At 39.7% G+C, this 21,587-nt stretch overlaps 1 protein-coding gene across 1 annotated transcript in view; it reads left to right on the forward strand.

Moving 5' to 3' along the window:
• syngap1b (synaptic Ras GTPase activating protein 1b) overlaps positions 1-21,587 on the forward strand; it is a gene marked incomplete at its 5' end in the record, with an annotated part of 121,118 nt that overhangs the window by 31,508 nt on the left and 68,023 nt on the right. The window contains 2 exons of the mRNA XM_080039749.1: positions 1,918-2,189; positions 17,324-17,429. Of these exons, the coding sequence (XP_079895875.1) occupies positions 1,918-2,189; positions 17,324-17,429 (378 nt within the window). The remainder of the gene's footprint in view (positions 1-1,917; positions 2,190-17,323; positions 17,430-21,587) is intronic.

Here is a 21,587-nt window from a genome sequence, read left to right on the forward strand (position 1 = left end):
AATACCTCTTTGCTTCTCTCAGCCTTGTAGCACTTCACATTTGTCTCATGAAGTTTAGTATCAATAACGGCCTGTTCTTTTGTTTTCTTTTTGTCCTGTTTGTGGTAATACGATTTAGTATTCAGTATTATATACAGTATGGATTGTAGTATTCAGTAATGCTTTAGAATAGATTGTACGGAGTAATTCTACCCAATTTACAGTGTAAAAGTATTCCAGTGCGGCACAGACCAGTATATTAGTGTAGGTACAAGGGAGCTAGGTATGAATTTAGGGAATAATAATAATATTACCTGTTCCTATTCTCAATATTCTCATATTGTGAATGTCGATAGTTAGCCTGCTATCGGTGTATGAATGTGTGTGTGAATGGTAACGTGAGAAAGGAAAACAGGTCTCCCTTGTAAAAGAGTCTTCGGTCTCAATGGGATTTACCTGTATAAATAAAGGTTTAAAAAAAATATATATATATTACACTATTATTTACTATCTATGATATTACAGGGGAACAGTAAGACATACTGAGCCACTCAATGGTGTTTGAGAGGAACTGGTTCCTATTCTAATAGTACAGGGAACACTCTGACCTACTGATCTACCTGAAAGCTGGAAGCGTACAAAACTGAGCAGACGTACTGCCTATGGGCAATAGCTTTACAAAACATAGTGTGCCTGACCTACGGCTCCACAGAAGACAGTCTCAGCTGCCACCCACTTCACCAGCAAACAACAATGGTGGACACTCGTTTATCACCTGTGTGCAGCTCTCAAGGATGGTCATGCTCTGATAATAGCCTACTGGGAAGAATAGTTACAATATTAGTTCTCTTTAACTTCTTTCCAAACACCTGAACGTTTCTCAGGGGGTCACCTCTGTAATATTAGTCTCATAGTACAATACGTACCCGCAAGTTAAGCACATACATAAATAATTGTATCTTTTTTCTATTATTATGTATTATATAAAATGATGTTGGTCTCACTCTTGTTGACTCAAGCTGCTCCAACCAATGTTGACCAGAAGAAGCAAATTCTACTACACTTTTCTGGATGCAAAACTCCTTCAGTATACTTAAATGTTTTTGTTCTTTTATTAAGATGTTACCTTTTTGTAAGGTGTAGTTTGATGTTGTGGGAAATACTTTTAATTCCACTTTCACATCTAAGGACTGTTAGCTTAGCTTAGCATACACACTGGAAAAAGTGGAGATATAGCAAGACTGGCCCTGTGAATTAGCAAAATAATAGAATATAAGAATAGCCTACCAATACATCTCATTTGTAATGTGTATTTTGTTTGGTAAGTTGTATTTTTACAGGGGGGGTTACGTACTGGCCTATACTACCTTTGAGAAGAGTGAGGATGGCTGTTACCTCTGGTTTCCATGCTAAGCTAAGCTAGATGTTTCCGGAATGAGGGTTTATATTGAAGGGTCATATATGAGATTGGTTGATCTTCAGAGCCAGAACACCTATACGCATTTCCCTCTAACTGTTGGAATATTCCTGTGAAACAACTAACGAAAAATAAAAACAAATGTCAATGTGTGCATCTATTTAATGTTGTCATTTTTAGGCCGCTTAAGGTCCTGTCATTGTGTTTATCTGCCTTTTGGAAAACATTTTGTGCATCTTTCTCAAAAAAACGCTGTAGAAATAAGTGGATTTGATCATGTAAACACCTCTGAATCATATAGCCGTTGATTGCATTGTCCTGCACAGAGTCTCATTACAACTAATGCTTGATGACCTCTATCAAGCACACACAAACACTCTAACGGCAACTGACACTGATGTTATGAGGACTGACATGTGTCACGGCTCCACAGCACTCCTACTGATTACCCCGACTGACCTTCTCTCTCCCTCCCTCCCTCCCTCTTTCCCTCTCTCCCTCCCTCCCTCTCTCCTGTCCAGATGCAAGGTGTGCCGTCCCCCCCTCCTACCATCACCACCACCACCATCGCACCCAAGCCCACTCCTTCCACGCTGCTCCGTCCTACGATCGCCCCGCTCCCGAACGCCCCTCGTACGAGCGCCCCTCCTTCAGCCGCCCTTCCTTCAGTCGTCCCCCTCCCGAGCGCCCCTCCTATGACCGCCCGTCCCACGACCGCACGCCCAACGACCACTGGAACCCCGGTCTGCGTGTGAGCGCCGCAAATCAGATCTACATGTTGGACCAGGAGGAGGTATTGATTGCACTCTACACACACACACACACACACACACACACAGTATTTGCACACACAGGACTTTACAGAGGATTCACAAAGTATGTACAATTATATTTCACTTGGTAAATTGTTCTGTGAAAAGTCAATTCAAAATATTTTTTTTTTCTAAGAAGAAAAACCTTTATATCGTTTTGTTTAGGCCTAGCACACCCTTTAACCCATATTATACGACATATACTTAGACGTGCCATGTAATATAATCCATTATGATTCATTCACATCACACATTACGATATGATTAACTCCTTGCCTTTAATGTGAAAACACCTTTAGCCACATTTTACGTATGAGATGTGCTATATAAATACAAATTGATTATAGCCTAATCATAACTAGCTTGCAGGTCTTATTACCAATTCCTTACACCAATTGATAGTTACATCTAGTTCAAAAGATGTCCTTTATTGAGCAGTGTATGAAGTGTATCCCTACTCTGAAGTCTGAAAATAGCATAGGCCCAGCAATATCTCACATAACATAAATCCTAATTTCTCTTTTGCTGTGTGTGGCCTGCTATACGATCGTTTCTCACAGTCTTTGTGCTATTTAAAGGAATCCTACTTCTCAGCTAATATGTGTTATAAAGGAGGTCAAAGGGAGAGAATGTAACTGAAGTACTGCGTTAAACCAGAAACCCATTTGGCGGTTAATTTTTTTAAAGGCAGTTGTTCATTCTGTGGGAAGTTGTCAGAGGTTGGAAACTTTTGGCCATCCCCTGTTTTTTTTCTGACTGGTTCTTAACTCTGTAGCCAGTAACTTCATAGATAAAAATGAAAAGTTGCAATCACTGTTAAAGCTGTGCAGACACTCAAAGTATTAAGATTTTAGCCCCAAATAAATCCTCTAATTCCAGCTGAATTTCTGAATCCGTGATTTGGCTCATGACAATGGGGTGGATATATGGCATCTCAAAATGTTTCCAGTATGAGGACAAGAGCGTAGGTTATTGACATTGACAAAGTCTGAAAACTTACTTCAGTATTACTTATTACTTATACTTTATTTTGAGTCATATACACGTCCTACTGCAATCGATACTCACCAGGGCACTACATGTACAAGTAGTACAGTATTCCTGATCTGTATTTATATGAGAAAGGCTTTAGGAGTTCTGTGTTTCAGCTGTTTTAACACATTCACAGCTGGGGAACTTCACAGTACAATGGCGATAGTATGCTGTCAAACCAGCAACATGTAATTATATATAAAAGGAAAGGTAGCTCTTTCTGAATTATTTCTATTCTATGTTACCCCAGTTGATTTTCAGATTGCTTAAAGCTCCCATATTATACACTTTTCGGTTCTATTATACACCATATTATATGGTCTTAGTGGTCCCTAATAAGTTTTTCTTTAATTGTTTGCTGAAAAAAACTTTCAGATAATTTATTGTACTATGCTGAAGTTCAGCTAATCTCACAATGGCCTATTTTTTAAAAAGAGCTGCAGCTCCCCTCGTAAATATACAATCTTTGAGCTGCCCCCGCCCCCTGTCCGGAAGCGAAGCCAGATACGCCTCGCCCTCTGTCTGTCAGGGCCGTGGACCAATAAGAAATAGGGGTGTGGGCTGCACAGTGGAAGCTTCTGGCTTCCCAGTTTGTCAGGTCAGAAAAGGGGAACATTCTGACTGGAGTATATTGTGGGGGAGGGGTGGGGGTTTCAGAAAGGGAGAGAGTGAGAACAGGAGAGATTGTTATTTTTTTAAATATTTTGGCAGTCTCTAGGCACACCGTGGACCCATGGATATGTTAGAACACATTTAAAAAGTGCATTTAGCATAATATGTGACCTTTAACTAGTCATAGCAGTATGCAAGTGTTGATTAACCTTACTATTTTTCTTTCCAAATTGTGTATATTAAAGTGCAAAACACAGATCAAGTGCATCACAGAACCATTCTGCCAGAGTCTCATCTTGCTCTGTAGGCCAGGAGAGGGTACTGTTCTTCAACTTTTCTTCCTCCGCTGTGCAACAAAACCACCTCTACACACACACACACACACACACACACACACACACACACACACACAATTACACAGCCTAAGCCAAGACTGCTGATTCATCACAGCTTCTAACACCCTAAATGCCCTAAAAGTACCGGACACATGTGAAATCCATAGGTCAAACCCAATCTCAGCAGGCATTTTAATAGACCATATATACTCTGATACACTGTATTTTCTTATGTGCTTCAAAGCCCTAAACTCTGACACATCACTTTACTGAAGTTTAATGGGGTAGCTGCATATCTCCGCATGCGGCAATACAGTTATTTTGGCATTTTATTATTTCATTTTATCTGGCATCATATTTCATTGTTGTCTGCCTACCTGTGTGATGTAATTGATGTACTGTGTGTATAATAGTATAGTACGTCTGTGTTTGTGTATGGCTTTTGATTGAAGCTCTGTGCTGAGGCTAAATTCCTATGTTCAGCTGTGTTATTGTTGGCGAGTCAATAAAGTAGTGAATCTTTACGTGGCCAGTCAAAGCATAACACTGGTGGTGATATTACCTTGCTGTGCGTCTGTGTGTGTGCACAGCTGCCTATAGTATTTCAAATTGTCATTACTCAGGGGAATAGAGCGCGTCGTGATCCCGATAAGAGGCCTTCACTGCACTGCTCTGGAGGGACTGAATGGAGAGCCCAGTTCAATTAATCACAGCCCCCTATGCCTGTCTAATTGGACCAATAAGGCAGCAGCTGTGAATGGGTCGCTGGCAAGGTCTGACGTGCTCATAGCCGTCACCTCGGCGACTGCGAAGCAACGTTAAATATTCATGCTTGTCGCTCACCTCATGCAGTGTCAATGTTTCTGTCTCCCTCTCTCCTTGGCACACACACACACACATATATATACTGTACACCCACATACACACACTCTTCAAATTATGTCCATGTGTTTTAAGGTGGCTTCACTGGCTAGCAAAAAAAGCAATCATACTGCGCCTTTCCACAGTGGCGATGTGTACTTTTTTCCCCCCTCTCACCTGTGTTGTTGCTTCTTGCACACTATTTTTTTTTATATCAGGCGATCTTGAACACACCTTTCACCTCTCTTGATTTGCTGTTTGCTTATATGCTTGGCATCTGAGCTCAGCATCACCAGCTGTCAAATCCCCCTGCTCTCTCTCTCTCTCTCTCTCTCTCTCTCTCTCTCTCTCTCTCTCTCTCTCTCTCTCTCTCTCTCTCTCTCTCTCTCTCTCTCTCTTGTATCTCTGCCTCCCTCCCAGGGGCTCAATCCCTCCATCGATTCCATCACTCTTCTCCTTTTATCCTGTTCTCTCTCTCTCTCTCTCTCTCTGTTGCCTCCTATCTCTCTCCTCCTTTCATCTAATCCGTCTGTTGTTCCCCTCTCTTCTCTGCCCAATCTCTCACTCTTTTTCTTCCCACCCTCCATCCCTCATTCGCTCTCCACATTCTTTGCTACCACCATTCCAAGTTCAAGTTGCTTTGTTTCAAAAGATTAAAAAATATATAAAATAATTACAAAAAATATGAATGAAATGAAATCAAAAGACAATTTCAATAGAATACACACTAGACCTGTTCGTAAAGGTATAGTAAGACATCCTATCAAGTCCTACCCCTATTATTCACCATAAACAAGCAAATGGACTTGACTTATCTCTCTCTTTCTCAGTCTCTCTCTCCCTCCCTCCATCACTCTCTCTCCCTATCTCACTGGGGTGACTGGCAGGAGTCTCTGTCTCTCCCACGGGCCACCTGTCTGTCCTTCCTGCAGCTTCATTCACTTGTCCCTGTGCATTTTTTATATTTATTTATTTAGTTTTTCACTTGTTTTATGAATGATGGCCATCAGAATGACGCAGACGAGCCTTTCCTCCCGGAGAGCCGAGGTGTGGCTTGGGGGAAAAGGCCTCCTCTGTTCTGTGTGGAAGGTGTTACCACAGTGTCACTATGGTAATGTGTGTTAATGGTGCGCCCGTGTAGCTCTTGACCCCTGCTGCTTTCAGTTCACTGAACTGTTTTTTGTAGTGACGGGAGTGTGGGCACTTCACAGGACTAGAACGGCATTACACCCTCTCACTGACATGTCAACACCCCTGGCTGATTTCAATTGCCAAGGATAATAGGAGTTTCTGACAAGATGTGTTGTCTGAGTGGCACGTTTTGACACTTGTGCGGCCAAGGCAAAATACCCTTGAAAGTTGGAAGAAACGCCTGTGAAATTATAAATGACAGCAAAAATATGCCGTCTATAATTAAAGTGCCCTCTTTTGCTACTTATTTTCTTGTTGAATTGTTTTTCGGTACTCACAAGTGAATGTGATTTCTTCCAGAACCGTCTCCCTTGAGCTTCCGCGCGTGATTGGTTGAGAAGTCTTTCCAATGAAGCCTTAGGAAGAAAAATGGAAATGTGCTACTTAGAAAACAAGCGAGCATGCAGAGTGAGGCGGCGGGAAGTGTCGCTTAGTGTTACCGTGTGTGTTTGATCATGAAGTAGGATTAGCAGGAAAAGTCTGTTTGCCGTACGAATGGATGGAGTCCAAGAACTCAAGAATTAGCATAGAGTTGAATCAACACTTCTGTGAAACGGTTATAACAGGAAATTTAACACTATACTTCATGCAGGGATCAGGCATTCGTTTACGTGATATTGTGGAGCAGGACTGTTTATTCTTTTGGCTCCCTCAGTAAAACAAATTTGAAACCTTGTTGATCTGTTATATTGTATATTTTACATGTAGACTTATCAGTACTCTTTGTCCATATCTAGAAATAAGAGAAGTTTGAAGTAGAGCTGAAACAGTTAGTAGATTAAGAATATTGATTGATTGATTGATTAAACTTTATTTCAGACATATCAAAAAAAAAAGAAAAACTAAAAGCATGAAAACACAACACAAAGAATATGTTCAAATGATTTCACAAATAAAAATAAACAAAATAAACAAAAAATAAACATAACATTGAATTGATATGCCTGAAAAGGAGTAGGAAGAAGTATAAACTTATTTAATCCTACCCCTTTTCCACAGCTCAATAACTTTATAATAATTTTTTATATATATATATATTTTTTTATATTTATACAATCCATATATCCATATATACTCGACGCCATTGCAAATGAGGGACACCCCTGAATTGGTCTCCCGAGGATAAACAAAAGTCAAACGAAAAATGAAATGAAATATCCACTACATACATCCATACAAAAATACATCCACCGTATGCATCAACACAATTCATACGTCCATATCTCCATATTTGTACAACTCACATATCCATATCCACACATACATATACTTTCCGTCTTAAATCTCTCCCTCATCCCTGTACCTGTTAAAAATCATTGCTTTGAATTTTTTTTTGAACTGAATCATGTTTGGACATTGCTTTAACTCCGTGCTCATACCATTCCACAGTTTCACACCACCAATTGAAATGCAATGACATTTTAAAGTCATGCGTGCAGCCAGTGTCTTAAAGTTTAACTGTTCCCTCAAATTATAACCACCCTCTCTGTCAAAAAAAAGTTTTTGAATGTTACCTGGTAGCAGTTTGTTTCTAGCTTTGAACATGATTTGTGCAACTTGATATTCAACCAGGTCATTGAACTTTATGATACGGGAATGTAAAAAGAGGAGGTTGGTGTGATCATAATATCCAGCTTTATTGATTATTCTTATGGCTCGTTTTTGAAGTGTGACTAGTGGTAGCAGTGAGCTTTTGTAAGTGGTCCCCCAGACCTCCACACAGTAAATTAAATAAGGTAAGATCATTGAGCAGTAAAGAATATGCAATGATTTGTGATCCAATATATGCTTTGCTTTACCCAGGACTGAGATGCTTCGTGACAGTTTAGATTTAACATGATTTATGTGAGGTTTCCAGCATAGCTTGTGGTCTATTGTCACACCCAAGAATTTATTTACATACACTCTTTCAATATTAACACCATCTATCTTGACATTTATATCACTATTTAAATTACAATTTCCAAACAACATGATTTTTGTTTTGCTTAAATTCAATGATAATTTATTATTGTCAAACCACCTTTTTAATTTGCTCATTTCAGAAGTAATTGACTCCAGAAGCTGCTGCAAGTCCTCTCCCGTACAAAAAATATTTGTGTCATCTGCAAATAACACAAATTGTAAAATATTTGATGTTTTACATATGTCATTTATGTAGAGAATAAAAAGAATTGGCCCTAACACTGACCCCTGGGGGACCCCACAAGCAATGTCCAAACAAGCTGACACGTATTCACCCATCTTCACAAACTGTTGCCTGTTCTGTAGATAGCTCCTCAGCCTGTTCTGTAGATAGCTCCTCAGGACAGTGACTAATATCATTTACTACCTTTTGTTAAAGCGATTTCATAAGAGTGACGGGCCCTAAAGGCAAGCGGCTGTTTGCGATATTGGGCTATATTAATCAAAACTGATTTGATTTGATTTAATATAGCAATTAGTTGATTGACAGGGCATTTTTTGGCAACTATGGTCATAATTGATTGATCGCTTAATCAGATAAAAATGACAAAGATTTACTGGCTTTAGCTCCCCCCATTGGAACATTTTCTCAATTTCGTTTTGTTTTAGGGAATGTATAGAACAAACGATTACTTTAATTAAGAAAATTATTGGCAGATAAATCATTGACCTAATAATTGTTAGTTATTTAGCACCACAGTTATACTTATAGTGACTATTTTGACTTTGATCTTTAAATGTTATAACTAGATCACGTTTCACTTATTTTTTTACATCAAACATATTTAGAGACATTAGCAGTATCTGGAATTTGTTAATGAAGCCTGTTTCAGACCTCCTAATAATACGTCCATGCTTCTCACTGTCTGTGCCACTTGGGGAAATCTGGGTTTAGAGAAATCAGGACAATGAGGACAATAAGCAACACTGTTTCTGGACCTGCCCTTTCTTTAACTGGGTAATTAGTGAGCTCATGCTATATCACTATTCCCTCCCAACACTTACATTTTTCTCTTCACAGGTTGTATATATGTCTGTCCTGTAGGGGGAGCGAGTGGGTTGGCAGTGATGTGCTGCCTGCCATCCTCTCCTCCTCTCTCCTTTTACTCTCTCTCTCTCGTCTCTCATTAATCTGAGGCGACAGAGTTTGATAAACCACCGCCACGCACCAGTGCCCCGTCCCCCAAGTCATGTGTCTGCCCCGGCTGTGTTCCCCCAACTGTGCCAGTGTTACGCAAGAAAAAAGCTGATGGCAGACACAAGCCTTGTTTAGCCTGCAAGTGTTAAAATGAAAGCTGGCAAATGTCAAAACTACAACACATTGAGATGTAGATGTCGTTTTGTAGCAATGTAAAATACAAAGGATTGTGTTGGACATTTTCCCCCTTTTTTTGTAAAATGTTGTTGGTTTGAAGCTTTGACACTGAATTTGAAAAGTATTAGTGCATGAGACGGTGTGCAAACAAGCTGCAGCCGCTTCGGTGACTTAAGCCTGTAGCGACTGTTGTCACAGTGCATGAAGAGGTGGAGAGTATGTTTGCTTATGACCCTGGACAACACATTGAGGTGCCTGTCATATTGGAGTCTGAGGGATTTAATTATGTAACACATGTAGGTGGACAGTGACTGTCAGAAGACAAGAGAAAGGTTGATCTGAGTAAGATGGCTGACCTGAAACCCTGAGGTGATGTTAACAGAAAAGTCTTGATAATTGAGCAACTATTACTTGCCTTTTTATATAGAAAATGTGAGTCACTCAGACCATTAAAATAAGGTCATCCTGTACATACAGGAGTTTAAATGGCTTTTTATCTCAGTGTTTTGATTAATTGGCCCGTCCCACTGCATACAGTTTTTTTTTCCCCTTCTTTGATACCTTGGAGGCACCTAGAGAAAAGAGGAAAACGAGGCCTAATCTGTCTCCTGCCAACTTACCAGGAGACACTGCCAGATCTCGATGACCTTAAAAGCAATCCTCCGCCATTTATCAGTTTTATTAAGAAGAATTGTTCTTGGCCAGGTCTGTCTCTCTGTGGAATGTGGAGACACTTCTGGGCGGATCGGACTTGTGCTATGAACTCAGCGTTTACAAGTACACGTGATAAACCGACTCAACTTACATTTACATTCTAATTATTTATTGATGGTCTTATTCTCAACAGCTTGAAGAAGTAAAGGAAAGCCTAAATACCTTATTTTAAATGCAGCTAGATGTTTGTTTCGGTTCCTTCTCTTCTAGTCCACACTTTTCAAAATTTTTTTAAAGTGTTACTAAGTGATCATTAATGTTGCTTACCATGCATGTTACCTGCAGAATCCCTTAGGATAGACACATCACACTCATGTCACTGTTTCAGTATCATGTTAATTTCCTGCCAATTTACATCATATGATGCTGCTTTTATGTTAAGGATTGTGAATGTTTTCAATTCAAAATCGAGGAGAATGTGGTCCTGTTTCTGTTTAATTAAGACGTTTAAGAAGAATACACTATATTATCATACTAGTACAAACCACCTACATGTACTTTATTACAATATGCAATACATTGTAAATTAAATTGTGGTCCTAGATATTCATTTCAGACCTGCTAATAATAGCAAATTATCATTCATGGTTCTGTGGTTGAATGGATGGTCAAAATGTCAGCCTGACTGGCTTGTTCACTGTGTGTCTGCGTGTGTGTATGGGTGAAATTCAGTGAGAAGGATCATTGTTGTGTTTTTATGAACACTGTAGCCAGAGCCTGCGGTCAGGTGGAGGAAGAACATCTGTCCATGAAAGAACATTAATGATGGTCTGAAGGACAAATCGTGCTTTTGGCCAGCTCAGTCGCCTCATGGTGTGTTTGTGTGTGGGTGGGTGGGTGGGTGGTGTGCTGAGGTGAGGTGAGGTGAAATTCATTTCTCTATTTGCAAAGGTCCATGGCCAAATTTCTATTAGTGTGGGTGTGTGTGTGTGTGTGTGTGTGTGTGTGTGTGTGTGTGTGTGTGTGTGTGTGTGTGTGTGTGTGTGTGTGTGTGTGTGTGTGTGTGTGTGTGTGTGTGTGTGTGTGTGTGTGTGTGTGTGTGTGTGTGTGTGTGTGCGTGTGTCCTAATGGAGGTCCATGAATGTGCACATGTGTGTGTTTGTGTTTAACCTAGATTTAGACAACCAGCAACGTTTAATTTCAGTCCTGGTAAGAAATAATGGATTTAAGTTTTCACACATTGCACAACCTTTTCTTTCACACACATGCACGCACGCACACACACACACACACACACACACACACACACACACACACACACACACACACACACACACACATACACCCATAGCCCGTGTCCCATCACATTCTATTGCTCCTCACAGCTGGGCCTGAGGAAGCAGTGGTGACATATGGGCTAGCCAGCCTGCAGCATCGCTCAACTCAACCTGCCAAGCTGAACACAAACACCCTCCTCCCTCAAAGCAATGGCACTCCCTTCCCTCCCTTCCCTCCCTTCCCTTCCCTCCCTCACCTGCCATCTCTTCCTCTGTGCCTCACTCGTTCAACGCCACCATCCCACTGTCTACTTCCTCTCCGTGCGACGTCTGGCTTCTGTCTTATGCAATATGGCAAAGTTATCGGCTTGTGACGGAAATTAGAAAAGCATGGACATTTTCTAAAATGTTCTGATTGTTAAAATTCCAATCAGAAATGGATCGATCCCCCATCACAACAGTCGTCATGGATGCCTAAACCCATCAGGCTTACAAATTACAAATCCAATTGGATGAAAAGCCTAACTAGAGCACAGCACCTTGGATATAATGAACAACTGCATATATCTACTACAGTTCATTTCATTAATTATTTTTTTGGCTGTAACCACTCTTCTACAGAGAATTTAGAGGATGCTGTTCGACAAACCAGGCAAGAACTTTAAAGGTAACATATTGAGGTACCATGTAAGCCATACACCATCTGTGGAGCTACAACATCTGGTGGTCATTTTGTCATGTGACAACCATTAGTGAAATGGTGTCAGAACTCTACAGGTGTATGATTAGGATCATCATTGAAAAATACAAATAGCAGCTTTTTTTCGCCTCGCTAAGAGTCTGGTCCATCTGGTCTGTCTGCCCCATCCAACTGTACTGTTAAATGATTTGCCCAAACTAAAATGTAGTTTATTTTTTTTACACATTGTTGCACACAACACGTTTGAGTTTACCTTTTAGGCTGTGACAAATGTTTTCTTTTACAAATTGAGTCATAGTGCTTATGACATGTAAAACTGCCAAGGATAGACATCATTACCAAACAGTTTAAAAAGAGCTAGAGTAGATTATACACAACCATACTTTATTTTAGTTTGGTTAAATAATTCAACAGAAATATAAAACAATATATATAACACTTACATTGGGTCAAACATCCCCCTGGTTTTCTATCCATGGGTACTGGTTAAAGTTAACCCAGTATTGCTCGGTGCTCTGTCTATTGGGATAATTTTGACCTATTGATTTTCTAAGTAGTTCTACACTCAAGCTGAAGATATATTAGAATCTAGTGGGCAGTTTGACATGGATTTTCTGATTAGATTCTTGCTTTTACAAATAACGTGTTTGATTTGAATGACCCCATGGACTTTACCTCTAGCACCTCTTATCCTCACTAGTAAGGATCCACAATATTCCTACCAACTTAATTGCTTGCTGAAACGAATAATACGACAAGTTCACCCACTTACTGTAGTGTTTTTAGCTAGGTGTGTTCTAAAAACGTTTTTGCTTATGAGTTACTGCTACAGGAAGTTCAAATCTGTCAATGTCTTTCCTGCGTCACCACAGCCTCGTAAAGTTAAATCTCAACATTGTATTTTGTCTTATTCTTAAAATAATATTTCCACTTTATTCTTGACACTTCGACTTTATTCTCAACATTTTGTCTTTGTTCTTGAAGTGCAAAATGGAAAAAAAAAACGTCCTTCTTTAATTTTTCCTCTCTTGCGTGGTCGGAATTTGCTTGTTTTCTTGTAGATTAAAATGCACACAGCGTCTTCTAGGTGGCACCATGGCAGGCCTTTCAACAGGGTTTTATTTTAGTAAGGCCATATTGTGATCTAACTGAAATTGTTGCTTTCAGTGTGTGTGTGTGTGTGTGTGAGGTGTAACTAAATGCACCGTCTGAAGTGGTTAAATGTCAGTGTCAAGCCTAATGCTGCCTCTCTGTGGATGCTGATTGCAGACCTGCCAGTTCTGCGTGCCCACTCATGGCAACCCCAGAGCTGGTGTTATGTCACATCTCCAGCTGCAGACCCATGCAGAGACACCCCACCAATCAAATCTTGCCTCACGCTGAGCATTACAATAGCCTCCAGGTGTTTGTGCCCCCCACCGGAACAGATGTGGGACGCTTGTTGTGGGGGAGGGGGGGGGGGGGTGTACGTATGTATCAGGGTGGGCTATAAAGGTATTCTGGGTTTTTTTTTTTCACCGTAGTTAAGTTGACAGTGATGAATTGCACCGGGCAGTGCAGCAGTGGGAGATAGAGTGAGTGGGCTACAAGTAGATGTGATTAAAGGAAATTAACATATTTAGCTTGCTTGTAATGTGATAGTGCCGACATCTAAAAGGCTTGTCAAGAATTTAACTTTTTTTTCGGCTCGTAGACTTAAGATAGTTGTAGCTATTTTTGTACAGTTCATGTAATGAAATGCATCATGTTTAGACCTTCCTTTTTCTTCTTTTTTTCTAGTACGTAAAAAAGTTGAAGTCACAAACCTGCGCCTAGGCTCACAAAACATGTATTTCGTGACCATCTCACAACTCTGTAGCTATAGACTGCTGTAGATAAAAGTAAAACGCAGCTCATTTGTCTTCACTGGATTCCATGGCAACAGCTGAACAATCTGGACAGAGAGAGACGCATCGCTTTAAGCCCTGCTGAAAATCACCACTATATTCCTTCAATAACCACCAAACCATTCTGTGAGATGACCTGGGGGTCTGTCTGTACGTTTGCTACTCCTCCATACTCCCATCCCAATTCCCTGTTTCATGGAGCAGGACCTGGCACAGCGCTCGCTCGCTCGGTCAGCCATTATGAAACCACTTTGCTTATTACGTAGAGTTGAGAAACACTATAAAGCAACGTGGTCGCAATAAAACTACAGTATGCAACGGTGGATTTATTTGCATTACTGATCAATCAAGAGTAGGTGGAATGTGAGGTTAATTCAGGTTTACTGCGGCTGGTTGGCGCTGAAGCATATTGAATTAGTGGTACAGAGTGCCCGGCCACTCTTGGCTGCAGGTTCCTACATTCATCTGGGGAAGAGACTTAAAGGAGGGTTACAAGAAACATGTGTGCACTGTCAAGACTTTAAGCAGGATGCAAGGAAAGAAGGCTTGGATTTATATTGAAGCTTTTTCCGGTCTCTAAATGTCCTTCTTCTAGATATTCTCACTAGAGTTATGCAATTGTGTGATATAAGACCATATGCATTTGCTATAGATTTCATTATATGGTTGCTATCACTTTTATATCCCTGGGTGTAATAATGCATTGCTGCAAATCAATTAGCAGGTTGGCTGTATTGCTATCCTGAATTTTTTTATAAAAACATTTTTTATGTAAAATGTATTATACATTCATATATTTTTCATTTTTCATGAAGTAGAAGTTCTGGATATAGTAAATGTTTGAACCTATATTTGATAGCAATCCATCCAGTTGTAGATATTGAATTCAGGGTCAAAGTAGAGGACTAACAGACCACCAACAAGATAAAAAACTTGACAAATGGCCAACCTTCTCATTATGCAAATGCACCCAATACAGGGAAACTCACTTAATGAATATACACGCTCTGTGCATTCTTACACTAGACTCATAAAGAATGGATACCGCTTGATATATTTTTCATCAAGGAGGGTGTATTGTAATTTCATCACAGGCAATATGTCAGTACCAGGAAAGCAGTGTATTACAATGTAGCTTTGTGCACTTTGGTCGCACGAGCCGCAAAGTAGAGAGTAATCATTTATACTGTTGATTTATGATGCTGGTCCCTGATTAAGTTGGATATAGAGACTGAAATAAACAAGATCCTCATGCTGCGATATGTGGCATCTTCTGCTTGGCTGGTCTAACTAGAATCCTGCAATAGGGGTGTGCATTTACAGTGTGTGTGTGTGTGTGTGTGTGTGTGTGTGTGTGTGTGTGTGTGTGTGTGTGTGTGTGTGTGTGTGTGTGTGTGTGTGTGTGTGTGTGTGTGTGTGTGTGTGTGTGTGTGCCCCTGATGTGATATAGCATGTGTGGCGTGGTGGTACTGGCGACGAATATTAGTGGCTTGAAGTGCAGCAGTGTCTGCATTACATTTTCATGTACCCTTGCTTTGATGGACACACATCTGCACATACGAAATAGTAGTAAAATGCAGGCAGCACACACACCCAAAAAAAAGAAACACAAAAAAAGACTCCTACACACACACACACCCTCTGGCATTTTTGGATTTTAACAGAGCGTCTTTAGAGTGAGTGGTACTCTGCTGTCTTGTGGGACATGTGGCTGACTGTGACCTGCCAGTGTCCTTCACTAGTGTTGTTGGCTCTGCCCCAAAGCCCCCCAGGCTGCACTCTCCTACACTAGTCTCACCCTCGCAACACTGTGTCTCTCTGTGTTCACACCAGGCCTTTATGTTGCGATCTTGCATTTCTGTTTGACGCTAGCTAGTCTCAATAGGGACACACTCAAAAGCACAGCAGCCTTGTATCGAAACACAAGACAAGGCTGCTATCACACTCCCTTATGACAGTGAGGATACATAGACACAGGCTGCAACTCACTATCAAACAACTATGTGTCTGTGTCCATGTTTGAAACATTCACTTTAAATCCATTATTTAGCATTTGTCAAAGTGATAATGGATTTCCTTTCTCCACAGTAAGTTGATACGTTCACATTACACTTTATCATAACTGCTGTTAAATCTGATGCAATCCTACATGACAGCTGAAGCATACATTCTACCTTTACAAAGACAACAATCTTCTGTTTTGATTGATGTCGTCAGAGGTTAATCATTTAACTATATTCTTATAGGCGTGAAGTGCGAAGGGAATTGGTGTTTTTCAAAACAGACTTGGTTTTAATTAGTGTATAAAGGTTTGAAAATAAAGTTGTTGTTTGAATTGAGAAAAATATCTGGGTCTTTGTGTGTGTGGTTGTGTAAAACAGCCAGGCTTTTTTACCTGTCAATATCAGTGTGTCATTTTTCAAAGGACACTCATCGTGAACTCAGTCACTTTTCATTTCTTTGTGTGTTTCTTGGTGTTGTGGGGCCCAGTGCCAACACAGTATACTGGCTTTGATGTTCAGTGGAGATTTATAGGTCTGTACTGAACAGTGTAGGCTGTATGCTGTAATGTTACAAATGGACCAGTGTTTCTGATTATTAGTGTGGTGCATTCTCCCATTTATTCTCCCTCTAGTCCTACTTTTATGAATTCAGGGACCGTGGGGCTGAAACATGGCCGAGCTGTGAAATAATATGATTAGTTTTTTCTATATCAATTTTTTTTCTTTTCTTTTTTCTTTTTCAGTATACAGTTCCTCCTGGTCAGACATTATGTAAAATACAATAAACAGTTTTGCAGGATGATAACTAGCAGGAAGTCTAGTTTTGTCTCTTGACAGATAATCCATCCTGACTTTCATTTTTGTTGAGTAATGTGCTAAAACTGCAAAAATAAGCCTGAGGGTTGCACCAAACTTCACATGAACCTAAACACGTTTCTTGGATGAATTTGATCAACTTGGTTGCCATTTGTCTGCTTTAATCAAAGAAGGATTATCACTTCATTGATTGTCTGTTTCAGCCATCTTAATAAGTTCAGTATTTTTTTCAATTAACTGTTTCTGGCCACAAAATGTAAGAAAAATATAGCCATATTATCTGTCTTACAGTTCTGGGGTTATTTATGAAGCACAATGTGATCACAACAGTTCCTCCTATGCAGCAAATAAACCGAAAAAGAGATCACCCGCTGTACCTTGCCTGTTTGTATTCTGTACATCACTCCATCACGCGGTATACTTGAGTTGTTGATGTTTGTGTACTGACCTTGTGCTTCCTTCGTGCAGGTACATCCTTTGCTGATGCGCGAGAGGCGCTCAGAGTCCCACAGGAACAAGCTGCTGCGGCGGACAGTCAGTGTTCCTGTTGAGGGAAGGCAACATCCTGAGATGGGTGAGCTGACAAACCTCTAAACTCTTTTATGTTCCATAATATTCTAATCAAGGTCTTAATCAAGGTCCAACGTACAGCTTTTTCCCTGTTGGTATATCAAATCAAATAACCTCAAGGACTGCTTTTTTTGGAAAATGGAAAACAGGTGATGCCAAATAGATAGTTTGTTTATTTGGACCCCCATTAGCTTCAGCCTGAGCTAGAAGCTATTTTTTTGCTGGGGTCCTGCAGTTTACATTGTGACAATACAATGTACACAATCCCATTGATAACAATACACAAACTTTAAACCACACTACACCACATTACCCAAACACTACACTAAATACATTATAGAGTAACACAAATTACAGCTGCTGCAATTGACAAAGAAATATGGTGTAATAAAACATAGTAAACTGTGTTACTTTAGGTTAGCCTACTTATAGTAAGAGGATAGCTGTACAATGATGACACTGATGTAAATCTCTTTGCATCCTTTGAGCCATAACTATCTGTTACAGCACTCATTTTATCAGGGATTAAGACAGCTGATTTCTTTATACCAGAGTTAGACTAGCTATTCTATACTAGGTTGGGTTATTTAGCTTGCTGTTACATGCAATTCACAATGATATCCTGATGATCATGCATACCATTTCTCTGTCTCTTTATTTCTTTCTCAATCCATCTAGAAGTTGTACATTGTTCTCCTCTTTGCTTCCATATTGCTGTATTGTCCTTGTACTTGATGAAAGTCCATGAAACTGCCCCTGTGATAGCGGCCTGCCTCTGTTTGTTTCGCCTGACTCAGTCCCTCTGGGCCCTCTACAAACGTCCCCTGCTCAGTTTCTCCCTCTTCCACCTCTCTGTCGCTCTCTCTCTCTCTGCTATTTTAAGGGCCTCTCTTCCCTTGCGCTGTCCCCCCAAATCTATGACTCTGCCGTTGCTGCCACCCTTAACAGTTGTGCTGATTCATCTGGATAAATATTTCCCCTCAGTTTTTTATACGAGTGTCTCTCTGACCTCAAATAAGTCAAAGCACATCAGTTGACATGTTCTCGCCACGTTTTTGACATAGGCTGACTCAGCGATGCCAGTTCACATTGCCCGTGTGTAAGCGCATTGTAAACACATATGTTAGCATGCTACGCTACAGGCCATAATGCACTGACACCATTATGGACCATCTGTGATGACAACAACCAAAGACAGGACAATTTAAGAGAGTATTGGGCTTCAGGCGATTTAGTAATTATCAGATCAACAAAAAAAAGCGGTTGTCATAAGGTCACAGTTGGTGCTGAAGTCTCCAGGCAGACACATGACTGATCTCATAACATCCTTGACATATAACACTAAACTGATGGAGTGACGATGCTAATCCAATGTGAATAAGTGTTAAAGGTTTACCAAGATTATTTGATATAATACGTTTCACAATACTTCATTGTCCCCTTCAGGGAATTTTTCTTGGAATCAAAGGCTGCACACATAAATGGCTTCACAAGTGGTGAAGTCATTGTATGAAAATATATTAAATATTGTATTTGTTTTGAACTGAAACATTTTAAACTTAGTTCTGATGGAGGCGTGTGCTGCACTGCTGCTGCTCACTGAATAACACCGTGGTTGTCCAATTTAGAATATTAGCATCTGTATTGGATCCTGGAAAAGATTATTCCTTCATGGTGAGTGAATTAAATGATTGAAAAATAAATTAGTTAATAAAGCCCATACTGTCAATGGCTTGCCCCAGTGTACAGTTTGGGATCAGTTGAGATTACGCCCAAAATTGAAAGGAATTGTTCGTCATTTTGAGAAATACACTCATTTGCCTATAGTCTGCATGCTGTATGTTATGTCAGTTGATCATTTTATTATGCAATAAACATACTAACTTGCACCTTAAATTTTAATGCAATCCATCCACCATATTGGCGATGACTTCCCCATGTTTGTTTGATTGTCTGTTGTGTTGTTTGTTGTGTTTTGTTCTTGGTTTTAATCTTGTGAAGTATGTTTTTATGAAGCAATCATGCACTTTGCTCAAGCCAATTTCCCCCACAGGGCCAATAAAGTTGAACCTAACCTAACCTTTTAAAAGCTCTTAATATAACTGCGTGCCCCAGAGATCAGTAATAAAATCTGCAGCATTCTGGAGAGGAAGTGACTGTGCACGTCTTTGTACTAGGCTAAGCTAACCAGCTGCTTCAAACTGTATAGATGCCATACAGACAAGAGAATGGGTATTGATCTTTTCACATAACTCTCTGCTAGAAAGCATAGCCCCAAAATGTCGAACTAGTCCTTAATTAAAATACATCTCTGTGTTCGATCCCAAGATCAGATCTAGTGCAATGCCACCATCGGTTGCTATCAAAATGTGTTGATAGGATTGGATTGGATTGGATTCACTTTATTGTCATTGTGCAGAGTCAACGGAATGAGATTTAGTATGATATCTATGATAAATGATTAGTATTTATTAGTATGATAGATGTTTTGATTTGTATGACCTACCTTAGGTCTAATAGTTAGGGGGAATGAATTATCATCCACTTTCCATATCAATAGCAGCTGTATATTTTTAGTATCCCTCTGTGAGAGCAACAGTGTAGCAGGTGTGACACCTCTGCATTAGAATGACATACAGGATGAGAAATTGAAAATGCCATACTTTCATTTTGAAATAAAAACTTAAAATCCAGTATGGGTGATTTTAGAGACATGTTCAGGGGCATCACCAGCACCCAAAAAATACCTCACATTCATTCCTTTCCAAAATGATGAATGAATAACGTCTTTGACAAAAATGGAAAGACATGACCTTGCTTTCTTTAAAAAAATCTGAATATTTCCATGTGCTGAGAGGAGATTAAACTGCACATGCTGCAGCTGCTCTACCTTATCCATGTGTTTGTGACGACACTAATAAGCCATCATTGATTTATTATTCATCATAGGGGTAAAATGCCTGGATTTTTTTTTCAAGATATTGATGAATGGAGACATTTGACAACAAGTCGCAGCTGGATGCCTGATGTAGTGACACACTCAGTGGCTCAGATATTGAGCTCCACAGTCGATCTACGATTAGTCAAACACATGATGCCTCAATAGATTGTTTCCCCTCACTCCTCTCTGTCACTGTTACAGCACATCAAGCCATCCAGATGTGTTCCTTCTCCCTTTTTATTCACTTTTGATTATCTTTAACGCTCCAGAATTTTTTTTAAAGTTGAGAAGGTAATTAATGAATAAAGAAGATGTGAATTTTGCTGGATAATTGCAGTGCAGAAGGAGCTTTTTGTGCAAATATGGGGCTTCATTAACATTTCATGATAGCGAGTAACAGGGAAATTATTTTTGTCTTGTGGAGGAAACTTAACAAGACTTATATACAGTATATAAAAAAAATGTCTTCCTCTTTAGTCTTTACATGAAAATGTGTTATATTGAAAAAGGACTACATTAATACTCATTCACTAGTGTAAGATTATTGACTGAACAACATAAGATCTTACATTAAATGTAACTATGAATTGAATGAATTACATATCAAACTGATCAGACACTGCATTTTTTAGGCTCATACCCAATTAAATATTGGATGCCATTTCAATGCTTTTATTTTTTAAGAAAGTATCCCTCAAACTTGGATGGCAAGATGTAAAGCCAGAAATATAATCTGTAGAATATTTTATAGATCTAGAACAATAAATATTATCATAAAATATGACAGTAATGCTACCTCCAATAATTGGTAATGTTGCGAACAGTATAGCAATTTAGGGATCCAGACAGCTGGATGAATTAAGAACCGCTCATTCCCATGGCATGATAAGATGAACAGTGCTCCACACCTCAATACTGTAAGATGCACAGTGGGAAAACAAAACGAAAAACACATTCACACTCTGTCCCTCATTACCCTCTCCAGAACGAATGTGATAATCCCCATTAATGAATTTGGCCTTTCAAATGTTTTGCGTTGGAAATTGTAAATTGACTTGAAATCTAGTCTGTTATTGAGAGAAACCTTATTATCTGAAGGACTTAGCCGCAGGGAGAGCGAAAAAAAATTGGTAGCGCGACTGAGTTGATTGGTGGTTAGCTTCGGCTGAATTGTTTTTCTTTCAGCAACAGCAGTTTTTTTCTCAACACAGGGGCGATTTC

This window comes from Ammodytes marinus (genome assembly GCF_949987685.1).
Source record: "Ammodytes marinus genome assembly, chromosome: 13".
NCBI lineage: Eukaryota > Metazoa > Chordata > Actinopteri > Uranoscopiformes > Ammodytidae > Ammodytes > Ammodytes marinus.